This window comes from Canis aureus, chromosome 2 (genome assembly GCF_053574225.1).
Source record: "Canis aureus isolate CA01 chromosome 2, VMU_Caureus_v.1.0, whole genome shotgun sequence".
Classification (NCBI taxonomy): Eukaryota; Metazoa; Chordata; class Mammalia; order Carnivora; family Canidae; genus Canis; species Canis aureus.
The window spans coordinates 26,538,375-26,561,601 of NC_135612.1; the positions used below are offsets into that span (position 1 = coordinate 26,538,375).

A 23,227-nucleotide genomic window follows, 5' to 3' on the forward strand; every position below is an offset into this window, starting at 1 on the left:
TCAATTGAGGATAAATTTACTACATCATCCAAATTCTACAATTCTTCCATGTTTCAAAGCTCAACATAGTACATTAAAAGCAGCAATTGACTTACTTGACAAAGAGCCCAGAACACTTGCTCTTCTATACATATACAGGCTAAAAGCTGCCAATCGCCTCTCCCCTATGCCCACACCAACCTCTGCCCCCGTGTCTAGACTCAAGTAAAAGTCTGGCCAGAGGTCCCTTGGTGGCATGAACTAGAGTCACTTCTTCTACTGTTATCTAATAGCACACACACACAAAAAAATGTAAAGTGCCTCAGCCTCATCCCCAGGTCCAGCCTCCACTAGAGCAAGGTGGAAGTGCTAAAGTACTACTGCTGACACATGTATGCAGGGCGAAGCAGAAACAGTTGGATCCTTCAAGGGAGCAAACACTTTCATGACTATTTCACCTCATTTGTGAAAGAACCAAAAGGCAACAAGAAGGAGGGAATGAACCTAGTGAGGAAAAAAACCTTCAAGCTTCTAGAAAGGGCAATTTTCCCCCAAGTGTTCCATATGGTTACTCCTAGGGAGAAGGCAGGAAGAAGAGACACCAAGTGAACAAGACAAAGAAGAGACATCAAGGAGAATGAGGCTCTTAGAGGTAGCAGATTCTGATGGTTTCCCCTCTTGGTCTATTCAAGATAGTTCTAGGGAAGCAAATAAATAAATAGCACAACTTAATGTTCTTTCAATTTGCACACTTCCTGCAATTTGGACCAACTCTGGCTAAATTCTTCAAGTTTGAGGTTTCTCCCTGAACCTCCCAGGCTCTCAGAACCAGTGCCTTTGGTCTGGAAGAAGCCACAGAGCCTCAACATCTGATCTATCAGCTAAATTCTAGGGTTTGGGGCCACCACAGTCTTGGACTGGGGGTTCCTGGACCAGGCTCCTTGAACCCCCACATAGTTACCCAACCCAAACTTTTAGAACTGGTGCAGTCCCCCTAAAATCACAGAGTCAGCTAGACCTCTGGGAGATGACTAGAGCTCAAGTGCCTCAATTTTAAGAATAAGAAACCAAGATTTATATTGTTTCAATTATTTTCCTCAATGCTACAACTGAAGAGTGAGCCAGACATCCAGGTCTTCTAAAGATTCTCAGTCCAGTGGTCCTTTCATGACATTATGGGAATTCCTTGGAGTCAATGAAAATGCCAAGTCATTCTCATTGGGCTTAACCTCCAGGGCAAAGGAGGGAGGGTGGTAGGAGAGTATCTCAGCACTTTAAAGATGATCCAAAGGACTTTCCAAGGCCCTACATTCTACTGTGTTTGGACACCTCCCCTAAAGCTCAAGTGCAGTCGTGTCACTTTAAAACGCTGAGAGAGGGGCACCTGGGTGGCTCACTGGTTGATGTCTGCCTTTGGCTCAGGTTATGATCCGGGCATCCTGGGGTTGAGTCCTGCACTGGGCTCCCCACAGGGAGCCTCCTTCTCCCTCTGCATATGTCTCTGCCTCTCTCTGTGTGTCTCTCATGAATAAATAAATAAAATCCTAAAAAAATAAAATAAAATACTGAGAGAATCACACCCAGGGAAATTAAATAGGCCTCAGGAAGGCATTAATGGGCTATCAGAAAGGGAGCTAGGTACCTCCCTGAATATTCCATGTGCCTTTGATAACTCTACCTTTGAATAGTCACCCGAGGCAAAGTTGCCTGAAAGACACAATTTCGGGTATTTAATCATCATCCAGAGTAATGCCAAATATTCAAACAGAATCTCAGAACACTGCACTATATAAAGTTTGTTTTGCTATAAATAAAGGCTTAAATTACAATTTTTATAAGGTAAAAAAAAAAAGCAAACTTTTTTTTGTTTGCTTTGAAGTTTTTCTTGTAAAATATTTCCTCAGAGAGGCCAAGAGTTCAAACAACTCAGTTCCATGAAACAACACAATAACATTATAAAGTTTCACTATATTTAAGTTGTTTCAAATGCATCCTTTTGGTTTTTAAAAACCTTACTCAACCTCTACGGTGATTTCCAGGATTTCAAGCAGGACTGACCAACTTTAAGACAAACAATTATGACCCAGAGCAACATTTCTTTCTGAGGCTACACAACGATCTGCTGGGGTCAGCGGTGCCTGTAGGGGGGCAAAGCTCTCCGCAGAAGCCCTAACACATGATGAGGAGAATCGGTTTACCACATGACAATCTGGAGGCCTGGCCAGAAGCCCCATAAATTCCACAATGAGAACACTCAATGCCTTTCCAAAAGAACAGAATCAACGCTTTTCAAAAGAATGGGAGATTCAATTCACATTTTGACTTCCCCAGTCCTCACTCAAAGACTTGGAATGGTAAAGCCTGCGACACAGGCAAGGACACAAGTGTGCTCGGTCCCTCAGGGACCCTCTAATGCCAAAAAGGTAAATGTAAGGACAAGGCCCAGCCTCAATGCAAGAACCCGACTCTGGGCCAAGAGTGCCCAGGTCCTGCCAGGGCCTCCAGACCCTTGGTTTCCTCTGTGGCCCAGCCGTCCTCCTTTGGCTCTCCAGAGCTCCAGACAAGCTCGAGACCAGTTCCAATAGCAATTGTAACGGGGCAGGGAGGATGGGCAGGAAAACAAAGATTTTCCCAGCAGTCACTCCACCCTGCAGGAGCCTTTTATGCAACCAGCATATACTGGAACTTTTGCACAGCATCCTATTTCTGTAAACCTGATAATATTTTTAAACATGCTGGAGGAGGAGACTCCATGGAAGAAGTCTGTGTGGTAGCTTTCTGTAAAGAGAAAATTGTGCCACTTTGCACAAAATCATTCCTGATTTAATCGCTTCAAAAATGCCTGGTTTAAAAAAAAAAATGTCTGCTCTTCTTCCCTATACTACACAGACAGAAAATGTGTGGCATATGTTTGCTTATCTCAGGGTCAAGCTCAAGATGACAGAGGATGCATACACGCCGTAATTCCCCACAGGGCACACTTGGACACCTCGCTCTGGTCACCGCAGGCATCAGTACCACCAGACTGGAGTCAGTGACTTATAAAATGTGTCCCAGATGACTTACCTGAAACATTGGATAGGTCAGGAACGTTTCCAGCATCCTCCCCTCACAGGCAGGGTTGGCTTCATACTGTTTTAAGAGTTTGTCAAAATCTCTGTTTTGCTTACAATTGGCAAGCACTTGGAGGCTGTACTGGTGATTACGCACAAATTCTTGATAAATGTTCAACATGGGGAGCAAAATATCAAACAGATCAGCTGGAAAAAAGAAGTAAACATGGCAGTTTCTCTTTGCCCTTGGTAAATTACCCAAGGTATGAGGAGAGGTGCACTTGATGGGATGGCAGAGAGCGGCTCCCAGCACCAGGCGTCACACATGCACAGGGCCCCCAGTTCAGATGCCTGAATGACTGTTCTGGTGGAAGTCACCCGGAGGCCAAGCATGACTCTTGCCCCAAATGCACTATGACAGGTCAGGGCAAAGGGCTGAAAGGGCAATGAAACAGATCCCCAGAACATAAGGAAGCTCACCGGTCAAGAGGGAAATTCAGACAGCTTAGGCTGAATGATGCCGAAGTTATTTTACTTTAATTGTAGCCATCTTAAGAGAAAATCTTTTATCTCTAAAGCATGCACTCACCTAAAATCAAAGTAGGCCAGTTTGCTATCCTCGCCTTCAGTCCTTGGTGAAATATTTCATGAAGAAACATAATCGTTTCACTATAAAAATGGAAAAACAATTCAGTTATTGCAAAGTGTCTATTTTGTTAAAGAAGCCTCCTGAGTCCTTAAAACTTTAATAAATACGTGATATACATGTCTCCCAGGGCCTCCCAACTCTATGCCCAATAATAACATGGATTGCATTAGCCCTCATAAAGCAATTTATCTTTCAGAAGATCTCAAAAATTCAAAGAAAATTCTGAGCTAAGCTTCAAACACTGGAAGACACTGAGCACCAAATCACTGTCATATAACTCGCATTATCAATTTGTAATAGCAATATCTTTCTACTGTTAGAATGTAGCACTTCAACTGATAATCAATGAATTAGTTATGATCCTTTTCCTCTTAGATTTGAGTCTAGATGATAACTCAGGGAAAGTACTCTCTCTTTCATTAAAATGAGTTTTGACAGGAGAGAGGGGAAAAAATCCATAGCAAAGGTTTGGCAGTACTCTACTGTAACCACTCCCAAGACTCCCAAGACAGAAATGTAAAAGAATCCTCTGAAAAGGACAAAGCCTACATGGAGATACTAAAATGAGAACTAGTGATGCAGAGCATTTTCTCATGTGCGTGTTGGCCATGTCTATGTCTTCCTCTGTGAGATTTCTGTTCATGTCTTCTGCCCATTTCATGATTGGATTGTTTGTTTCTTTGGTGTTGAGTTTAATAGGTTCTTTATAGATCTTGGAAACTAGCCCTTTATCACTTGCCATCAGGGAAATACAAATCAAAACCACAATGAGATCCCACCTCACACCAGTGAGAATGGGGAAAATTAACAAGGCAGGAAACCACAAATGTTGGAGAGGATGTGGAGAAAAGGGAACCCTCTTACACTGTTGGTGGGAATGTGAAATGGTGCAGCCACTCTGGAAAACTGTGTGGAGGTTTCTCCAAGAGTTAAAAATAGAACTGTCCTACGACCCAGCAATTGCACTGCTGGAGATTTACCCCAAAGATATAGATGCAGTGAAACGGCAGGACACCTGCACCCCGATGTTTATAGCAGCAATGTCCACAATAGCCAAACTGTGGAAGGAGCCTCGGTGTCCATCGACAGATGAATGGATAAAGAAGATGTGGTTTATGTATACAATGGAATATTACTCAGCCATCAGAAACAACAAATACCCACCATTTGCTTCAATGTGGATGGACCTTGAGGGTATTAAGCTGAGTGAAATAAGTCAATCGGAGAAGGACAAACATTATATGGTCTCATTCACTTGGGGAATATAAAAAATAGTGAAAGGGAATAGAAGGGAAGGGAGAAGAAATGGGTAGGAAATATCAGAAAGAGAGCAGAACATGAAGACTCCTAACTCTGGGAAAAGAACTGGGGGTGGTGGAAGGGGAGGAGGGCGGGGGGTGGGGGTGAATGGGTGACGGGCACTGAGGGGGGCACTTGACGGGATGAGCACTGGGTGTTATTCTGTATGTTGGCAAACTGAACACCAATAAAAATAAATTTATTATTAAAAAAATTCTTGAAAACAAAAAAATAAAAAAATAAAATGAGAACTAGGCATAGAGATCCAAATTTCTAAAAAGTTCAAGAAGAGTAGTTACCAAAGCAACTTTTGCTTCCTCATTACAATTATCCCATTGGAATGAACCTCTAAAGCCTTTTCTGAACTAACACATCCACACAATCAAACACAGAATCATTCATGTCAGTGAGATACTCTGGTTTGTTGAAGTCAAATTCCACTACAGTAAAAATCAATGGGAAATCCTTAATTTTTTCCAAATGGTCCAGTAAACAAAATACACACTGCTTGAAGATGATAATTTATTTTTCTTTTATAGAAATTTTAACTAAGGGGCTCCTGGGTAGCTCAGTGGTTGAGTGTCTGCCTTCAGCTCAGGTCGTGATCCTGGGGTCCTGGGATCGAGTCCCACATCGGGCTCCCTGCAGGGAGACTGCTTCTCCCTCTGCCTGTGTCTCTGCCTCTCTCTGTGTGTCTCTCAGGAATAAATAAATAAAATCTTAAAAAAAAAAAAAAGAAATTTTAACTAAGCAGTGTTTGTTGTTCAAGGACTTCAAGCAAATCTAGATATTGTATCTTAGTCATCCCTTCCTCCTTCTAGGTGGACACGATGGAGAGCTAAGGCCACACTCCCCTGACTCCCTTGTAAATGTGGTTCTGGATGTGAGGTTGGTTCCACCTGTTGCACCAATAGATGCACTTGGTAAGACGTGGGAGGCTGGAGTAGAGGCAATCTTCCTGTTGCTGAAAGTCAGTCACGGAAATATGAGTATTTTAGGGGCCATTCCAGCACCCAGCCTCAGTGTTTTTGTTTCTAGGCAACAGCTTCCTGGACCTGAAAGGCAGACAAGTGGCAATGGTGGTGCTGTACTTCCTCACTACCGAAGCATGTCTACAGTGTTGTGCCCTTGAACTCAAAGCTCCAGGCGCAGCTCCCTGACTTTACTCCTCCAGCTCTTCCAAAGAGTTCTGTAAGCAATGAACTCCCTCCACTCACAGAGAGGCTTCTTTTTCCTACACTGAAAATGTATATAACTGATACATCTACTTTCATATTTTGATACCAGGATGGTTAGAAAAAAATGAAATAATCCTGCATGTAGGTTAAGTTTTTTTTTTAAGTATAAACTGTTGAAATGCAAAAAAATTGGGGTGCCTGGGTGACTCAGTCAGTTAAGTGTCAGACTCTTGGTTTCAACTCAGGTCATGATCTCAGAGTCCCGAGATGGAGCCCCTCACTGGGCTCTGGGCTTGCAGTCTGCTTGTCCCTTACCCTCTGTCCTCCTCCCGCTCTCTCTCTCTCTCTCTCTCCCTCTCTCTTTCTCTCTCTCTGGAATAAATAAACAAATAATTTTGTTAAAAAAGAAATTCAAAACTGACCTGCCATAACTGGAAGCCTGTCCTTCCCATTTAAAGTCAAGGAAAGGAATCCAGTTAAACAGCCGCAGTGACAACAAACACCCTATGAACCTCAGCTTTAAAAACATCTCTTTTCAGGATGTTAACTGGAATTAAAAACTCTTTAAAAAAAAGAAAAACATGTATCTTAAAAATGAATACATAAAATAAAAAGATAAAAACATACCTCTTCAGATCTCCCTTAAGGACTAGGTATAGTAAACAACTGCTAAGTGTATGAAGAGCTTACAGCTTCACCTTCCAAGAAGAGGCCCAGCACATCCTGACTCCGAATTTAAACAATATGACAAATCTGGCCTTCCAGATTGCAGATCACGCAATCCAACAGAAACAAATCCCCAGAGCTGACCTAAGAGCAAGGTGGTGCAGGCTCTGCTGGCATCACTACCAGAGGGTAGTTTACAATCCCATCCATTGTCATCAGAACTGTTGAAATGACATGCTTGGGTGACGGAAGTATTTGCCAAAAGGCTAGCTGTGCAGCCTGACGATCAGGAGCTCCTCTTAGGTCCCTCAAGATGTCTCACACACTTGCGCAGGGCCACTGCCACCTAATGTGGGGAGATCTTCCTCCTGCCTCACAACAGAGAAGCCAAGCTTCTAATCTCCTGTTAACAAGTTACCTTCCAGGGGTGCCTGGGTGGCACAGCCAGTTAAGCACCTGACTCTTAGTTTCAGCACAGGTTGTAACCTCAGGGTCTTGAGATCGAGCCCCAAGATGGGGTCTGCACTCAGTGGGGAGTCTGCTTGACATTTTCTCTCTCCCTTTCCCTCTGCTCCTCCTCGCCCAATAAATAAATCATTAAAAAAAAAAAGTTACCATCTATCATCCACTCAGTCATCTATAGACACCCCCCAGCCATGCCTTTCTAAATATTTAAGTACATTTTAATTATGATCTATGATTTAGTCCCTAAAATCTTCCTTATAGTGTGGGTCTTCATTTTATAAAAACCTAGGGAAAATAACCTTTATTTATTTATTTATTTTTAAAGATTTTATTTATTTATTCATGAGAGACACAGAGAGAGAGAACAAAGGCAGAGGGAGAAGCAGACTTTCTGCAGGAGCCTGAGGTGGGACTCCATCCCGGATCTCCAGGATCACACCCTGCGCCAAAGGCAGACGCTCAACCTCTGAGCCACCCAGGCATCCAGGGGAAAAAAACCTTTAGCTCAGAATTGGCAATAACCTAAAATAAATGCAGGCTGGGGGATGGGTTAAATAAAGGGAATGAAGAGTACACATATCCTGTTGAGGACTGAGTAATGTACAGAATTGTTGAACCATTACATTACACATCTGAAACTAATGTAACACTATATGTCAGTTATACTTCAATAATAAAAGAAAATAAAGTAAAATAAGATAAATGCAAAAAAGCCTTAATTCCTTAAAAAAACAAATTAAAATATATTGCAATAATTTTTGTTCTTTTTCTTTAAAACAAATTTTTTTGACTATGGTTGATACACAATATTACATTACTTCCATGTGTATAATTCATGATTGGACAAGTTTATACATTATACTACGCTCACCACAGTGTAACTACCATCTGTCCCGTTAAATCACTATTATAATACAATTGACTGTATTCCTTATGCTCTGCTTTTTATTCACATGATTTACTCATCTCATAACTAGAAGCCTGTATCTCCCTCTTCCACTTACCCATTCTGTCCAACCCTTCACCCACCTCTCCTCTGGCAACCATCAGTTTGTTCTCTGTATTTATAGGTTTGATTCTGCTTTTTGTTTATTTATTTAATTTTAGATCCCACTTTTGAGGGGAATCATATGGTATTTGTCTCAGTCTGACTTATTTCACTTAGTATAACACCCTCCAGGTCTATCCATGTTGTCTCAAAAGGCAAAAAAAAAAAAAACAAACAAACCTAAAACAAAACAAAACCTCATCCCTTTTTATGGCTGTGTAATATTCCAGTGTGTGTGCGTCTCATGTGTATGCACTTTTTCCTTATCTATTGGTTTACTGGTGGACACTTAAGTTACTTCCTTAAGGGAGCATACAGCCAAGCATGTAGATGTAAGAACACATTAATAAAACAAATATGTTACTTTTTCCAGGTTTTTATAAAAACAAATAAAAAAGTGGGGTGGGAACATAAACCCTCTGACTTGGAGAGCACCCATGTGGCTTATCTACCACTTGGCAAAGTTCTAGCATTGTCTCGTTTTTATATGCCAGCTGCTCTTTCAAACTGTAGCTTTTATTCGCTGCCCAAGACCAGAGGAATCTGTTCCCGGTCCCTCGGTACAATACAGTCCCACTGCTCTTTGCAGCATCAAGGGTCAATTCCCTTTGTTACCATGTCTCTCTCCCTCTTGCTGTTCTCTTGCCCTTTCTCTCCAGCTCTGGTTACGTAGAAATTATTCAATCAAGCCCTCAGTCCTTCTTTAAGAGGAATTGTTCTATTAATAGGTGTCATTGGTGTGTTCCCTGGAGAAGGTGAGTTAGGGTCTTCCTACAACACTATCTTGGAGTAGAACTCTCCCCAGCCTTTCTTTTAATGCCTTGAGCTCTGAGCTCCAAGTTCCCAGCTTGCTGGCAGTCCTTTCTCCAATACTACTCCTGTCATAATTCTGGGTGACTCTAATAGGCACAAAAAACAACACTCCTGGCCTCTAGGGCCTTTGAACTCCTCTCCTCTTGGCATCTTTCCCTCCAATAACTTCAACCAACACTCCTTTGATGGTACTTTAGACCTTGTCATTGTCAGTAACTACATCCCCTCCCTATCTCAGTTTCAAGCAAACTGTTCTCTGATCTTTCAATTCACTGCCTTTAGAACTCTGACTTCATGCATGATCCTGTCATCTTATCACTGACCAAAACCCCTCGCACCATCATTTCCCTCTCTGCACAGTTTAGATTCTATGGCTCACTGTTATAATCTCTTCCTTGCATAACCTTCAACTCCCCTATTCATTTCTCATGTCATCATATTAGCCTCACACAACACCAAAAAAGCCACTCACTCACCCACTCTGCACCAGTGCAGCTGAAAGTGGCTGAAGAAAAACACACAACCATCCTGACTAGTCTCACTGACAGTCATGACCACCACCCTAATAGAGTAATATAGGCTCTTCCAGCTGTGTAGCAATTATTCTACAATATTATACACTTTCCCCTCTTATCTAACCCCAATACGTTCCTTCTATCAGCACTGTCACATGTCCTTGCTTCCTAATGACATATGTATCAAGGTACTATTCCCTCCCTCCCTATGCACCCTCTTGACTTGTACGCCCTGTTCTACCCACTTTTGTCTACGCAAGTTTATTGCTCCAGCAACATCCTCCTCTACCCTACGTCATTTCCCCCTTGTTATCAATGTAATTTTTATCCTAAGTCAAAACACACACACATTTTTTTATACCTCCAGGTACCGTCTTGTTTATTGGCTCCTCTCTATAGCAACACTCTTTGAGTTTTCGATACCAACTCTCTCCAATGATTACCCTTCCCTCCCATTCTCTCCTAAGTACCCTCCAATGGCTCTCCTAATGGCCCTCATTAAAGTTACCTATAAGCTCTGTGTTAAACCCATGGTCGGTTCTCAGTTACCATTTTATTTGACCTTTTGGACGGAGTTCATTTGTTCTTGCCTTGGTTTCCAGGACAACCCATTCTGCTGGTTTTCATCCTACGACCCTAATGGATCTTCTTCATTCTTTTCTGCTAGTTCCTCCTCATCTTCTTCATCTCCAAATGTTGGAATCTCCTGGGGCTCAGTGTCGTTCCTCTTCTCTCATTCACATCTGTGCTTACTCCCTTGGTAATCTCATTCAGACCAACTGCTTTAAATACTATCCATATGCTATTGGAGCTTCAAATTTATATCTCCAGCCCAAACTCCTTCCCTGATATATAGTCCCTGTTCACTTGATTTCTCCATTTGGATGGATAATAGCCCTCATGCTTGAGAGGTCTGAGACAAAAACTCTTTGTCTTTCCCCCAAACCTCTCTATACCTCAATGTTTACCATTTAGTGAGAAGTTACTCTATCCTTCTAGCTGTTCAGCCCCAAAACCTTGGACTTTCCTTCAAAACCCCACATCAAACTCATCAGAAAATCTCATTGGTTCTATTTTAAAATGTACCAGGAATCCAACCATATATCACTGCCTCCAATGACAACCATCTTTTGCTTATATTATTGTAATAGCCACCTAACAGGCCTCCCTGCTACAATCACCTCTCACCTGGTTTATTGAGATCGCCACCAAACTGATTTCCCTGCACTATTCTCAACAGAGAAACCAGAGTTTTAAAATATGAGTTATATGATACTACTTCTCTCCTCAAAATGTTACCAGTATCTGCCCATCTTATTTACAGTAAAAGCAAACATCTTTACAATGTCCTATTGTTACCTCTTTTCATCCTTAGTCAGTTCCTCAAAACAAGCAAACCAGATCTGCCCCAGCCTCAGGCCCTTTGCATAGACTGTCTCCTCTGCTTGCCTCACTGTTCTCCCAGATAGCCAAATGGCTTGCTGCTTCATCAATTCCAAGTCTTTACTCAAAAGTTAACTTATCTTTGAGGACTTTCTAAAAGCTGGTTATAGAAAAACTATGGCATATTCACATAATGTAAAAAAAGTAGTGATTTTATTTTTATTATTTTTATCTTTTTTAAGATTTATTTATTCATGAGAGAGAGAGAGAGAGGCAGAGACACAGGCAGAGGGAGAAGCAGGCTCCATGCAGGGAGCCCCATGTGGGACTCAATCCTGGGACCCCAGGATCAGGCCCTGGGCTGAAGGTGGTGCCAAACCGCTGAGCCACCCGGGCTGCCCCATAGTGATTTTTAAAAAAATAGAATGCTCTTTAGATGTCAATATGGGAAGATGTCTAGAATATATTATTAAGTGAAAAAAGGCAAGTACATATTGAAGTTCATTGCCTTTTGTGTAAGAAGAAAGAAAATAGCATTCCACATCCAAATTTGATTGCTCTACATCAAGAGACACTAGAAAGATATGTAAGAAACTAACGAAAATGGTTAAAAATGGAAAGTGGGGGAAATGGGGCTAGGCAGAGACAAGAGTAAGTTATTTGATGTCTTCATGTTGTTTTGAATTTTGGATGATGTAAATGTATTATATATTCAAAAACAAATAAATAAATTTTAAGTACAACACCCAGGCACCCCAAAGTCCTCTCCCCTTCTTGATTTTTTCCACAACACTCATCACCACATAATATACTACATATTTCTCTTATTCACCATTCCTTATTTCCCTTCCCACATCAAAATTTAAGTTCCATGAAGGCAGGGATTTCTGCTTTGCTCACTGATGAATCCTCAGCAGGAAGGACACTATAAGTAGCAAATAAATTTGCTATAGATTCTCAGGCCCTCTGTTATTGTTCTTTCTAAAGTACGTCTGTATAAATTACATATGACGACCCATTACTCATTCCATTTCCCTCAGTTTATGAAGGAGATTATCTTTCCCAACACACACGCCCACAGATTGACAAGAAAACACATGTCCAATAGAGACAAACCAGAGAACTAGATGCCATGATTCAAGATAAAGACATGTAAATTTGGACAAATAATGAGACACAAATGACAGCTTTCTCATTTTCAATATCACACACCTGTAAAGGTGACTTTATGGTACCTATTAATAGTAAAAATTCCCCCAAAGGGAGCCTGTTTCTCCCTCTGCCTGTGCCTCTGCCTCTCTCTGTGTGTCTCTCATGAGTAAATAATTTTTTTTAAAGAGTAAAAATTCTTTTAAGAAATAAAAATGCGTCTTTCACATGACTCTTTGATTTATGCCAATACAAACCTGTTGAGGAAAATGCTGCTGACATCATCATGGCTGATGGGAGGCTTCTTGGAGCTGGCCGCCATCCGCAGGGGCCGGAGGAAGCCGTTGACCAGGATGTAGAGCTGGTGAACATACTCTGACTCGGCTTCAACCATGGTGAACACAATCTGGTTTCTCTTCCTCATACTTTCAGCATGAGGAGAACAAATGTAATCCTGCACAATAGTCTTCCATTTCCTTCTACACAACCATCCTCTCATGAAGCTCTGAACCTAAAGGACAACAACAACAGAAAGATCTCAGGGAGCTGTGGGGTCAGCCTGTCAGTAAAGGTTTCCATCCTATGCCACATAAACCCTGTTTTATCATTAGTGCATTAATAATGGTCCCAGCGCTAGAGTAAATAGCGGCAGGCTTTTCCAGATGGCAGAAAAAAGAGGATTTAAAAATAATATTTTTCTCAGCTTCACAAGTTTCTTCTATATCTTAAGCCCTTTAGGACTGCCCATATGGACACCAGAATAGGATAATAGTACATATTCAGTTATTAACATTTCAATAAAGGAATAAATGGAAGGTTTATTCTTTAATAATATAAAAGCAGATATTAAAGTTTTTTAAATTGTGGTTAAAAAAAAGCACAGAACTTAAAATTTACCATCCTAACCATTTTAAGGTGTATAGTTCAGATAAAGTATTTCACATTGTTGTACAACAGATCTCCAGAACTTCTTCATCCTGCAAAACTGACACTCTATACCTATTGAACAATAGTTCCTACTACTCCCTTCCCTCAGTCCGTGGTACTCACCATTCTTTGTTTCAGTGAATTTAACCACTTTAGGTAGCTCCTATAAGTGGAATCACACAGTATCTATCTTATTGTGACTGGTTTATTTCACTTAGTATAATGTCCTCAAGGTTCATCCATGTTGTACCATGAGCCAGGATTTCCTCTCTGTTTAAGGCTGAATAATATTCCATTGTACATACATTTTGTTTTTCCATTCATCTCCTGATAGACATTTGAGTTGCATCTACCTCTTGGCTATTGTGAATAATGCTTCAGTGATCGTGGGAGTGTAAATATCACTTCAAGATCCTGCTTTCAGTTATTCTGGATATATACCCAGAAGTGGGAATGCTGCACCATGGGGGTAGTTCTATTTTTAATTTTTTGAGGAATGACTATACTGCTTTCCATAGACGTTGAACCACTTCATGATCCCACCAAGAGTACACAAAGGTTCCAATTTCCCAACATCCTCATCAACACTTATGTTGTTTTTTTGATGGTAGTCATCCTAATGGGTGTGAGATTTTTTAATAGGCACTGTTGTTTTGATTTGTATTTCTCTGATGCCTAGTGAAACTGAGCAGCTTTTCAGTGTATATGACTTCTTCAAAGATCATGTGTATGATTTCATCTTTGGAGAAATGTCTATTCAAATCTTTTGCCCATTTTTAAATCAGGCTATTTGATTTGTTGTTATTGAGGGTTTTTAGTAAGTTTAGAAAGTAAGTGTTAGACATCAGCTTTTCTCACCCCTTCCATTTATAGATAAGTAAACTAAATTTCATGGTTAAATCACACAGGAAAGATGCAATCAGACTTGGCATTCTTTTACCGGCTTTTTGTTACTGCAAGGGTTCTCTCCCAGGCACATGGAGAAAACACATGTTAAAGATTTGCAATGGAGATTATTTTGTTAAAAGAAATGTGAAATATAATTAAAAATCAAATCTGTAAAAAACACGATAGCCTCCAAAACTGATCTGATTTTGATTTGAAAAATAACAGACAAACGTGAGAAAGTGCACCGACTTATGAATTTTAGCCAATGAATATTTACTTAACATCTTTCAAGTGTCCAGGTAAATGCTGGGTGGTAACCAGACAAGTAGATGTCATAATCCTTAACCCAAGACTCTGCACTAACCTGAAGGGTTAACTCTGAACTCTGGTCCTCCATTTTCTCACCTATAAAATAATGGACCAAAACAATCTGAAGTCCTTTCTTAATATAAAAAAAAAAAAAAAACAACTACATGATAGCTTATTAGGGTCTATGATATCTATCTAAGTTGGCAGACTTAGCAACAAAGCAGGTTGCAAATCTACATATAATTGAAAACATTAAATCACTCCCAAAATGTCCTTTTAGTATCATTGTTATTTGTTCAACACATTCTTATACTTTTTATTTTTTCCCTGCTATTTTACCCACATGGTCTAAATTATCATGCATATAAACAACTATTCTTCTTTTGCAATTTTAAAATTATTTGATTTACCTACCAATGTTGCCATCATACTGTCAATTTTCATGCAGGCATTCATACAGTTGCCATGCTTCAAATAATAAAAATCAATCACATTCTAATAGATTTATGTGGGGGAAGTTACATGCACATTATTTGGAGAGGTCTAATGGAAACTTTCTGTGTAATATAATAAATTTCAATTTTTGGTTCCTTGAAAATAAAAAATTATGTTGGTATTTGCCAAGATGAGACTAGAGAAACTAATTCATTTGAAACACCCCTTTCCACACAGACATTAGGTTGATTGGGGCATGAAGAACAATAGAATTATTTTTAAAACCTACTTAAGTTCAAAAACGGGATTTTTTTAAATTGCCTCTATTGAGAAATAAGAAGGTAGAAAGTATAAAAAACATTTATCTTTACTCTTCCATTTAATAAAAGTACTTACAAAATTCAACTTAATCAAATTTTGTATTAAATAAAATCTTTCCATTTACTTAGGTATTGCCTGCTGAGCAAAAGCTGGTGTACTTATTTACTTACTTACAAGTTTCTATTAAAAAAAGAACTGAAAATTGTACTTTACTGATATCTTTGTTTACAGTCAACTTCAGACTATTAAAATAAAGGCAATAATATTAATCTTGTATCACAACATCAACCTAATTCAATATAAAAAATTTTAAATTCTAAGAAAGAAATGGTGTTCCTTTCATTTTGTATTCCTTAAAAACTGAAAATATTGCAATTTAGTTCCAAGAAGCATCTGTATTTCAAACTCCAAGCAATATTTAAAGTTTTGTTACAACTTACGGGGAATAATTATTTAGCATGGAACACAAGAATAAAAAAATTAAGATGAAATAAGATCTGAAGATGTGTATCCAAAGAAACTTCTTTAACTGTGACGCTTTTCACATAATGTTAACAAAGCTGAGTAGGTAATTTATAAGAGAATTAAGATTATAGAACTCAAAACATAGATGACATAAATCAAACACAGTAGAATAGAGTTAGTACCAGTGTCTGGCTAATTGCAAAAGTTGTGCAGTAATGTATGATAATAAGGTAGAAAGATCTGCTGATTATGTAGATGTTAAACAAGAAAGAAACAACGATAACAAAACAAATCAGAGCAGATGTATTTAGTCAATCTTTTCATATGTTCAAAAAAATTCTTTCTAAATAAGCACTTAAATCTAAAGCTAAAAGAAATATTTTTTAAATGTCATTTAAAAAACACTCCTCTAAAATATGAAAGCAGCACAAAATCAGGAGGTTCAACAGCACTTACTTAACCCAACTTGAGAACACTGCTGTCTTAGCGTCTGGTTTTTGGCATCCCTCCCACAGAGTCCAAAAGAGAATTCTCAGAACTGGAAAAAAATCTCAAGCTAAAACCTTTCCAAAGTAGCCATACCTGGATCACTCCGAAGGGCAAGTCTGAGAGCCATTAGAACAGATACACCAAGATCGTTCTCAGCTCAGGGACAGGGTGGCAAGACACCACTACAGGACAGACAACTGATCACCATGCTTCCCCAAAGCCAGAAACCCCCAACAACCTACCTTTTTAATCTTCTTGATGTCTGGATCCTCATCTTCTTGATTGCTTTGGTAAGGCCGCATTCGTTCCTTGGTTTTATTAAGAGCGATAATCTATAATACAGAATCGGTCCATTTCATGATTTGGGAAATACCGGTTTATAGCCATAACTCATAGAAGTTATGTCTACAAGGAAGCTTATGAGATCCTCAGGAAACTTTTTACCCATCCTTTCTTCCTCTGGTGCTAAGACAGGGGAAGCATAACTTCACCCCAAGCCTGTTTAGTGTTGCTAACAAAAGTGCTTACAAGAAGTGACTGTGAAAAGTGTGAAATAGGATTGGGTTAGGAGAAATGTTAGCCCAAAACTCAGCCTAGTGATAACTAGGTCAAGGCCTTTCTAGGAGCTGAGTAGCATGATGCCATTTTGCCTGATGGCAGCTGCCTACTGTAATGCACAGTCTTCAAATGCAATGACACTCAAGCCAAAGCTCTTGCTTCCTATAATCAGCCTACAGCCTTCCAGGGACACAGAGAACAGCAGATTCACAGAATTCTTTGGGAGAATGGTAACTGCAAAGAAACTTCAGAGCCTTGGGATTGATCTAAGCCAACCAAGAAAAGGTGAAAAGATAAAAAGGATAGAAACAACCTGGGATCTCTTTGTATCTCCAGCCTAGTTATGTGGCCTGTGAGGGGCAATTCAGGATCAGATGGCCACGCCAATATACTTGGTAACAAAATTCACTAGACTACTGCTCAATTGCAGGTTCTTATAAAGGTAAATACCTATTCAGATTTACTAACAAGCAGACACTTAAGAAGCTAAGAGTCATAATTGATTCCTCTGACTTGTCTTTACATTTTTGTCACCAATACCAAACACACATTTCTGCCATTTTCTGGCAAAGACATGGGAAAATACATAATAATAAATTATGGTTCCTGCCAAGCGGCCACACAAGACATACCTGCTACTGACAGTTTGGGGCTGCAATCTATATTCAGACTAAAATAGAATATAGTGAAGACATATAAACATGCACAAATAAATATTGGGGAACACTGCTTGGTGCTGAGTTTCTCTTGTGGAGTAAATGCCAACCTCTTTCACTTAGCAGACAAGCATCTGCTCTAGCTTACTGTGTTAAGAAAGAACACAATAATTTTGTTTTAAATTACAGTGCCTGATATAGTCTTTTAAAATGCAGGTTTGTTAAGTTTTCTGTTGTTGTTTTCACTATATCAGATTTCAGGGTTGAACCGGGAAGTTAACAACACTAATGATATGGTGAACATGGTCTGCAACTTATCACCAGAGAAGCAATTAGATCCCAGGTGGAATCAGCTTATACTCATGTTCTGTGAACTGGAGGTGATGTACACAGGCAGCAGGAGGTGAAAACCCTTCACAGGATTCAGAGTATGTCTTAGAGGAAAGTGTAAGGAAACAAAGAGGAAAACATTATCCAATGGCTATAAAAGTGACAAGAAAGTTACTAAGACCGAAGACTGAATTGTTCTGTAAGTGGATTACAATTAGTAGTAGGTTTCATTCTGTTCTATTCTTCTCTTTTGAAGCTAAGAAAATGCTAATGCATTCTAGTCAGGAAGGGGGAAAATCTTGTTTTCTACATTCCTCTTCAGTTCTTCAGTTATTGATCACTTCCCACAAGGAATAATAGGACAGCAAGGAAAGATACACTCAGGTTTCTATATACAGACAGAGGCACTTGTGTGCGTGGGAGGACCCAGGCCCACCTCCATGGCTGCCGACACCATGACCATCTTCTATTCTCACTTGGTACAATCTCACAATCTGGGCATGCTGGGCCTCGGAAGTTTACCTTCAGAGGGTAGGGGTAGAGGTGGAGGGAGGCAGAAGTGCTAAATTTAGGAAAAAGTATACCCTAGAAAATGTCTTATGCTTCAACTCAAACGTGTTTTTCAAAATACTAGAGGGGAGAAAGTTGGACTCCTTACATGTAGAAGCAGGAATGTCCTCTAGATTTCATTTCTGGTCCTTCCTTAGTTGCCATTTGAGAATTTATTACAGTTTATGACAGATTCACAGTTACCATTACTACAATAGTCTACAAATGGCTAAATATTACAGTCGACTCTTGATTATCTGATCAAATGAAGGACATCAGGAGCACAAAATAATTAAAAAGCAGCATATTACTCTGGTATTTTGTTGTAGCATATTTACTCAATCCTAACATAGACGAGATACCTTTCTAGCACAGATATGTAGTCTATGTACATGTTGACAGCAAAGGAGCTAAGTTTGGGATTGAAATTTTACCCTGGTAGGCCTTATGTAATTACGAGGAGATGACAATAAATGTGAAACAACGGGGAAGAATCTATCAACTGGGAAGTACCTCTGATTTAAGTCTTTCAATTTCTGTATCTTGATCTTCAAGTTGATGCCGGAGCTGGTTAGCTGCAATTTTTTCTGTCTCTACGATCTGAACTAGATGAATGTACTTCTGCATTAACACTTCCCTCTCAATCAAAATGTCTGCATAACTTAAGAGAAAATGACACAGTTAGTCAATGAGATACTGTTCTACTGCAATTTCATATAGAACAGCATACACTATGCTTTAAAAAGAAACCATAAATGTAGCTTGTTGGCTAGCTCTACTTTATGTAAATATTAACCTCTGGCTGACATTTCATATCATTTAACTATATAGAATTTGAATCATCATTTTACATTTCACTAACTAAACTAAGAGTTCATTTAACTATATAGAATTTGGAACATTACCACCTTACATATCTTTTACTAAGAGTTCATTTAATGAATGGGTGCCACCCACAATTTTACCATATAAGCTAGAAAAATGCAAAGGAAATCGATTGTTTTATAAAGAAATAGATGCATCTCCTTTAACAAAAACTGAAGTCTTTGAACTGATGATACACACTTGGTTTCCAGGGATGATATCCAAAAATGTTTCACTGGTAAGTCACTAGCCAATCAGAGCAGACCTGCCAAGTAGAATGTGACCACCAGAATAGGCACTAGCTCAAAAGAACTATGAAGCCTATTCCGGTGACCATCAGCCCTGCCTGGCTCTCTTTAGTATTGTGAGACCATTGACATTTCTTTCAAAAATCAAAAGCAGCAAAAATTTCATTCTAAAAATAAGTGTAGATTCTTGGGCCCTACCACCATCAGCCTCACCTGTATCCATTCTTTTGGTCAAGTGTGGTAAGGGCAAAACTCTCTCTTAGATTGTTATTGGCTATGCAATTCTGTAGCATCAGGAATTTTGCCTCTAGATCTTTTTGCACCATTTGAGACAGTAAAATGTTTGTTCTTCCATTCACATAATCTTTCTCAAATTGCCTGATAATAGTAGTAACTAATAATTATTATTAAGTGCTTCAGATGTACCATATATATATTCTCATTTAATCCTCACAGCAACTCCAAGACACAGACTTTATCATCCCCATTGTACACAGAAAGATTTTAATCCTCACAGAGGTCACACAGCTAGTAGTTGGCAAGGCTGGAATCAAATCAACTTATGTTTGACCCTAAGCTCCTATTCTTAATCACAAGCTAAACTGTGTCTCTAATATGAAATATTACACTGAATCTGAATGAGAACTTTGCATCAGACATGTCTTGAGACATCTGCTCAATCTTGTACTCACTTACCTCTTACCTCTTCTTTGAGAACTTGGGCCATAGCAGCCATGTTTATACCACAAAATCTGTCCTTATCGCTACATTACACTAGTCTAAAAAGAGATAACTGGCCCAAGCTAAACCAATTAGTCCTTTTTGGAATCTGGCACTCTGTCTCTTGTCTATTTGCTTGAACTAATATGATATAAGCTTGGAACCCCTGGATACCATTGTTGGGCAACCATATTTGGCCATATCCATGCCAAATAAAGTGAGTCTGCTAAGAAAGAAAATAGGCAGATGTTTAAGAAAATAAAGATAAGAGAGATAGAAAGGTAATGCCTATTTGGGTTCTTGTCAACTTTCTAGTTTCTGGTTCCACACCCTCATGATACCTGAATATATTTTTTATTCTTGGGTTCAGTGAGATACTACAATTTCTCTCAAATAAAGTCTCTGTAACCTAAACTAGTTTGAAATAGGTTTCTGTTACTTAGAACTTAAGAGTCTTAAAATATTTCTAAAATCACAATTTTAGTTCAATTATCTCAACATCCTCAGCACTTACATCATGTGTGCTATTAGTGTTAGAAAAAAACATAGTGTCAGCAATATTTTAAAGTCTCTTCTTCTAAGAAATCACCCTAATAAAGTAGAAAGAAAGGCTGTATAAGTGTAAGTGGGAAGAGAGGGAAAAAAGGGCAGAGTCTTCATAGAATGTGCTTTTAGAAACTTTAAAAGGAGGAAATAATAGAACATGAGAATGTAGTTACTATAATAAAAATTCTGCCCTTTCTCATCGATTTTATTAGAACTATAACAAATTTATTGCAAATATATTAAACCAGTGTTAGATAGCAAGATGGCATTTTTTTCTCTTATAAAAAGTCCAGTCCATATTGTACAGCTGAGTTCATGCAGACTCTACCAACATCTGTCTCCCTTCACTTCCAAGGCCCCACTGAAGTGCTAGGAAAATTATTTTCTGTTTAAAGAATGAAACCATAACAGCATTATAAAACAGGAAAGTATGCCATCAACAGACCAGAAGTTGTAAGAAATTCCATGAAGAGAAAAATCAAGTAGAATCAGAGTGGTGGGAAATTCAGAGTAGGGGAAGCCACACAAGGAGACACCTTGCATAAGCACAGGTCCCACCAAGGTGGCCAGAACTCCAAGCCTGGAGTCAACAAATTCAAAGAAATAGAGTAGGTAAGGGGGCAATCATTAGGGTCATTCATTAAACAAGTGCTTTTACAACATATGCAAGTTAGGCCTCTCCTCTTCCCAATTCCCAAAGTAAAGAAATAAAAGGGACAATTGGCAGTGACATGCCCTCAAGTCACAACCCAAGATGTGCTCTCTGTAGAAAAGGGACCATCAACTGGTCTAATGAGGAAGTTCGACTCAGAGAGAACAGAGCTTGAATTTACACCAGACATCCACCGTAGACATAAGAGAACCAAAAAAAGGATCAGCACTAGAAGGGAATAGGAATGAAAAACATGTATTGTTTTTCTATTGTGAACATATTACCATGAACTCCCTGGTTCAAGACAACACATATTTATTATCTCATAGTATCTGTGCAAGCAAAGATCCAGGTTGTTTAGCTGAGTATTCAGCTCAGAGTCTCACAAGCTAACCATAATGGTGTCAGGCAAAGTGCATTCTCATCTGGAGGCTTGACTGGGGAAGAATCCACTTCCAAGTTATTCAGATTATTGAGAAATTCATTTTCTTGCAGGTATAGAACTCACGCAGCTTGCTTCCTCAAGGTCATCAGGAGAGCATCTCTGCCCCCAAGGAGGACCTCCGTCCCTCCATGAGGGCTTCCAAGGATTGATTCAGGCCCACCCGGGAAAATCTTCCTTTTAATTAACTCAAAAGGATCTGATTTAGGACCATAATTATATTTGCAAAGTCCCTTTTCCTTTATCAAATAATGTAATCTGATCAAGAGAGTGACTATCTCAGTGTGCTTGTCATATAATAATGGCTAATAGCAAGTCACACGTTCTACCCATGAACATACAATAAGTATGCCCTATTACCTGAAAAGGAAGCCTATATATAAGTGACACAGATGCAGAATAAACCCAGGCCAGCTACCTGGAATAACTCATAAGGTCCTTCATTTAGAAACAAAGATCACTAGAGTCTTGAAAAAAACAACCCAAAAAGAAAGACTTCTGTAGTAGGCAGCATCTAAGATAGCCCTTACTGATCCCTTCCTTCTGGTATTCATGTCCTTATGTAACTCCTCGTAAGTGTGAGCTGAACTTAGATGACTCACTTCCAAGGAATAGAATATGGCAAAAGTGATAGAATGGCACTTCCCAGATCAATTTACAAGAAGACTCTGGCTTCCAGTTTGCTTGCCTTCTCTTGCTGTCTTGCTCGTTTGTCCTGAAGAAGCCAATGCCAAGTTGTGAGCTGCTGTATGGAGAGGTCCACATAGACAGACACTGAGAGAAGCCTCAGGCCACCAGCAGATAAGGAACTGATAAGGAAGTGAATCTAGCTAACAATCATGTGAGTTAACTTGGAAGCAGATCCTTCCTCTTTTGAGTCTCCAGCTGAGACCACAGACCTGGCTCACACCTTGATTGTTGCCTTGTGAGAGACCTTAAGTCAGAGGCACCCAGTTAAATCATGCTTGGATTTCTGACCCACAGACACTGTGGGAGGACAATAAATTGCTCACTGTTTTAAGCATCATGGGGTAAATTGGCATGCCAAATGAACAAATAGAAAAGATACTAAAGAAACAAGGCCAATTCAAGCAATAAAGATGATCATCTTCAGAGAGATATGGAAGGATATTAGAGTCATAAGGCAAAAAGGGGCTGCTATAGAAAAGAAGTAACCAGATAACAGGAAGAGTTCTTGGAAACAAACAATGATTACTGAAATATTACACCTCAGTGAATGTGCTGATAAAACAGACATGGCTGAAAACTAAGCTAGATGGTTGGAGACATAAAGAACACTGAACAACAATAGCAACAAAAACACAAAGAGAATGGGGCACCTGCGTGGCACAGTTGGTTAAGGGTCAGACTCTTGGTTTCAGCTCAGGTCCTGATCTCAGGGTTATGAGATCGAACTCTGCACTCAGCATGGAGTCTGCTTAAGACTCTCTTTCTCTCCACCTGCCCCTCCCTCTGCTCATGCATGCACTCTCTCTCTCTCTCTCGAATAAATAAATAAATCTTAAAACACACACACACACACACACATGCACACAAAGAGGTTAGAATTACAGAAGAAAGATTGAGCAACACTGAGTACAGATCCAAGGGTTCTAATATCTACCTTATGG

At 39.5% G+C, this 23,227-nt stretch overlaps 1 protein-coding gene across 2 annotated transcripts in view; it reads right to left on the reverse strand.

The window, feature by feature from the left end:
- Window positions 1-23,227, reverse strand: part of RASGRF2 (Ras protein specific guanine nucleotide releasing factor 2) — a 240,834-nt gene that overhangs the window by 137,931 nt on the left and 79,676 nt on the right. For both annotated transcript variants that reach the window (XM_077866482.1, XM_077866488.1), the window contains exons 3-7: window positions 18,638-18,785; window positions 16,274-16,363; window positions 12,455-12,708; window positions 3,622-3,701; window positions 3,046-3,239 (exon numbers count right to left, since the gene is read on the reverse strand). In XM_077866482.1, the coding sequence (XP_077722608.1) occupies window positions 3,046-3,239; window positions 3,622-3,701; window positions 12,455-12,708; window positions 16,274-16,363; window positions 18,638-18,785 (766 nt within the window). The remainder of the gene's footprint in view (window positions 1-3,045; window positions 3,240-3,621; window positions 3,702-12,454; window positions 12,709-16,273; window positions 16,364-18,637; window positions 18,786-23,227) is intronic.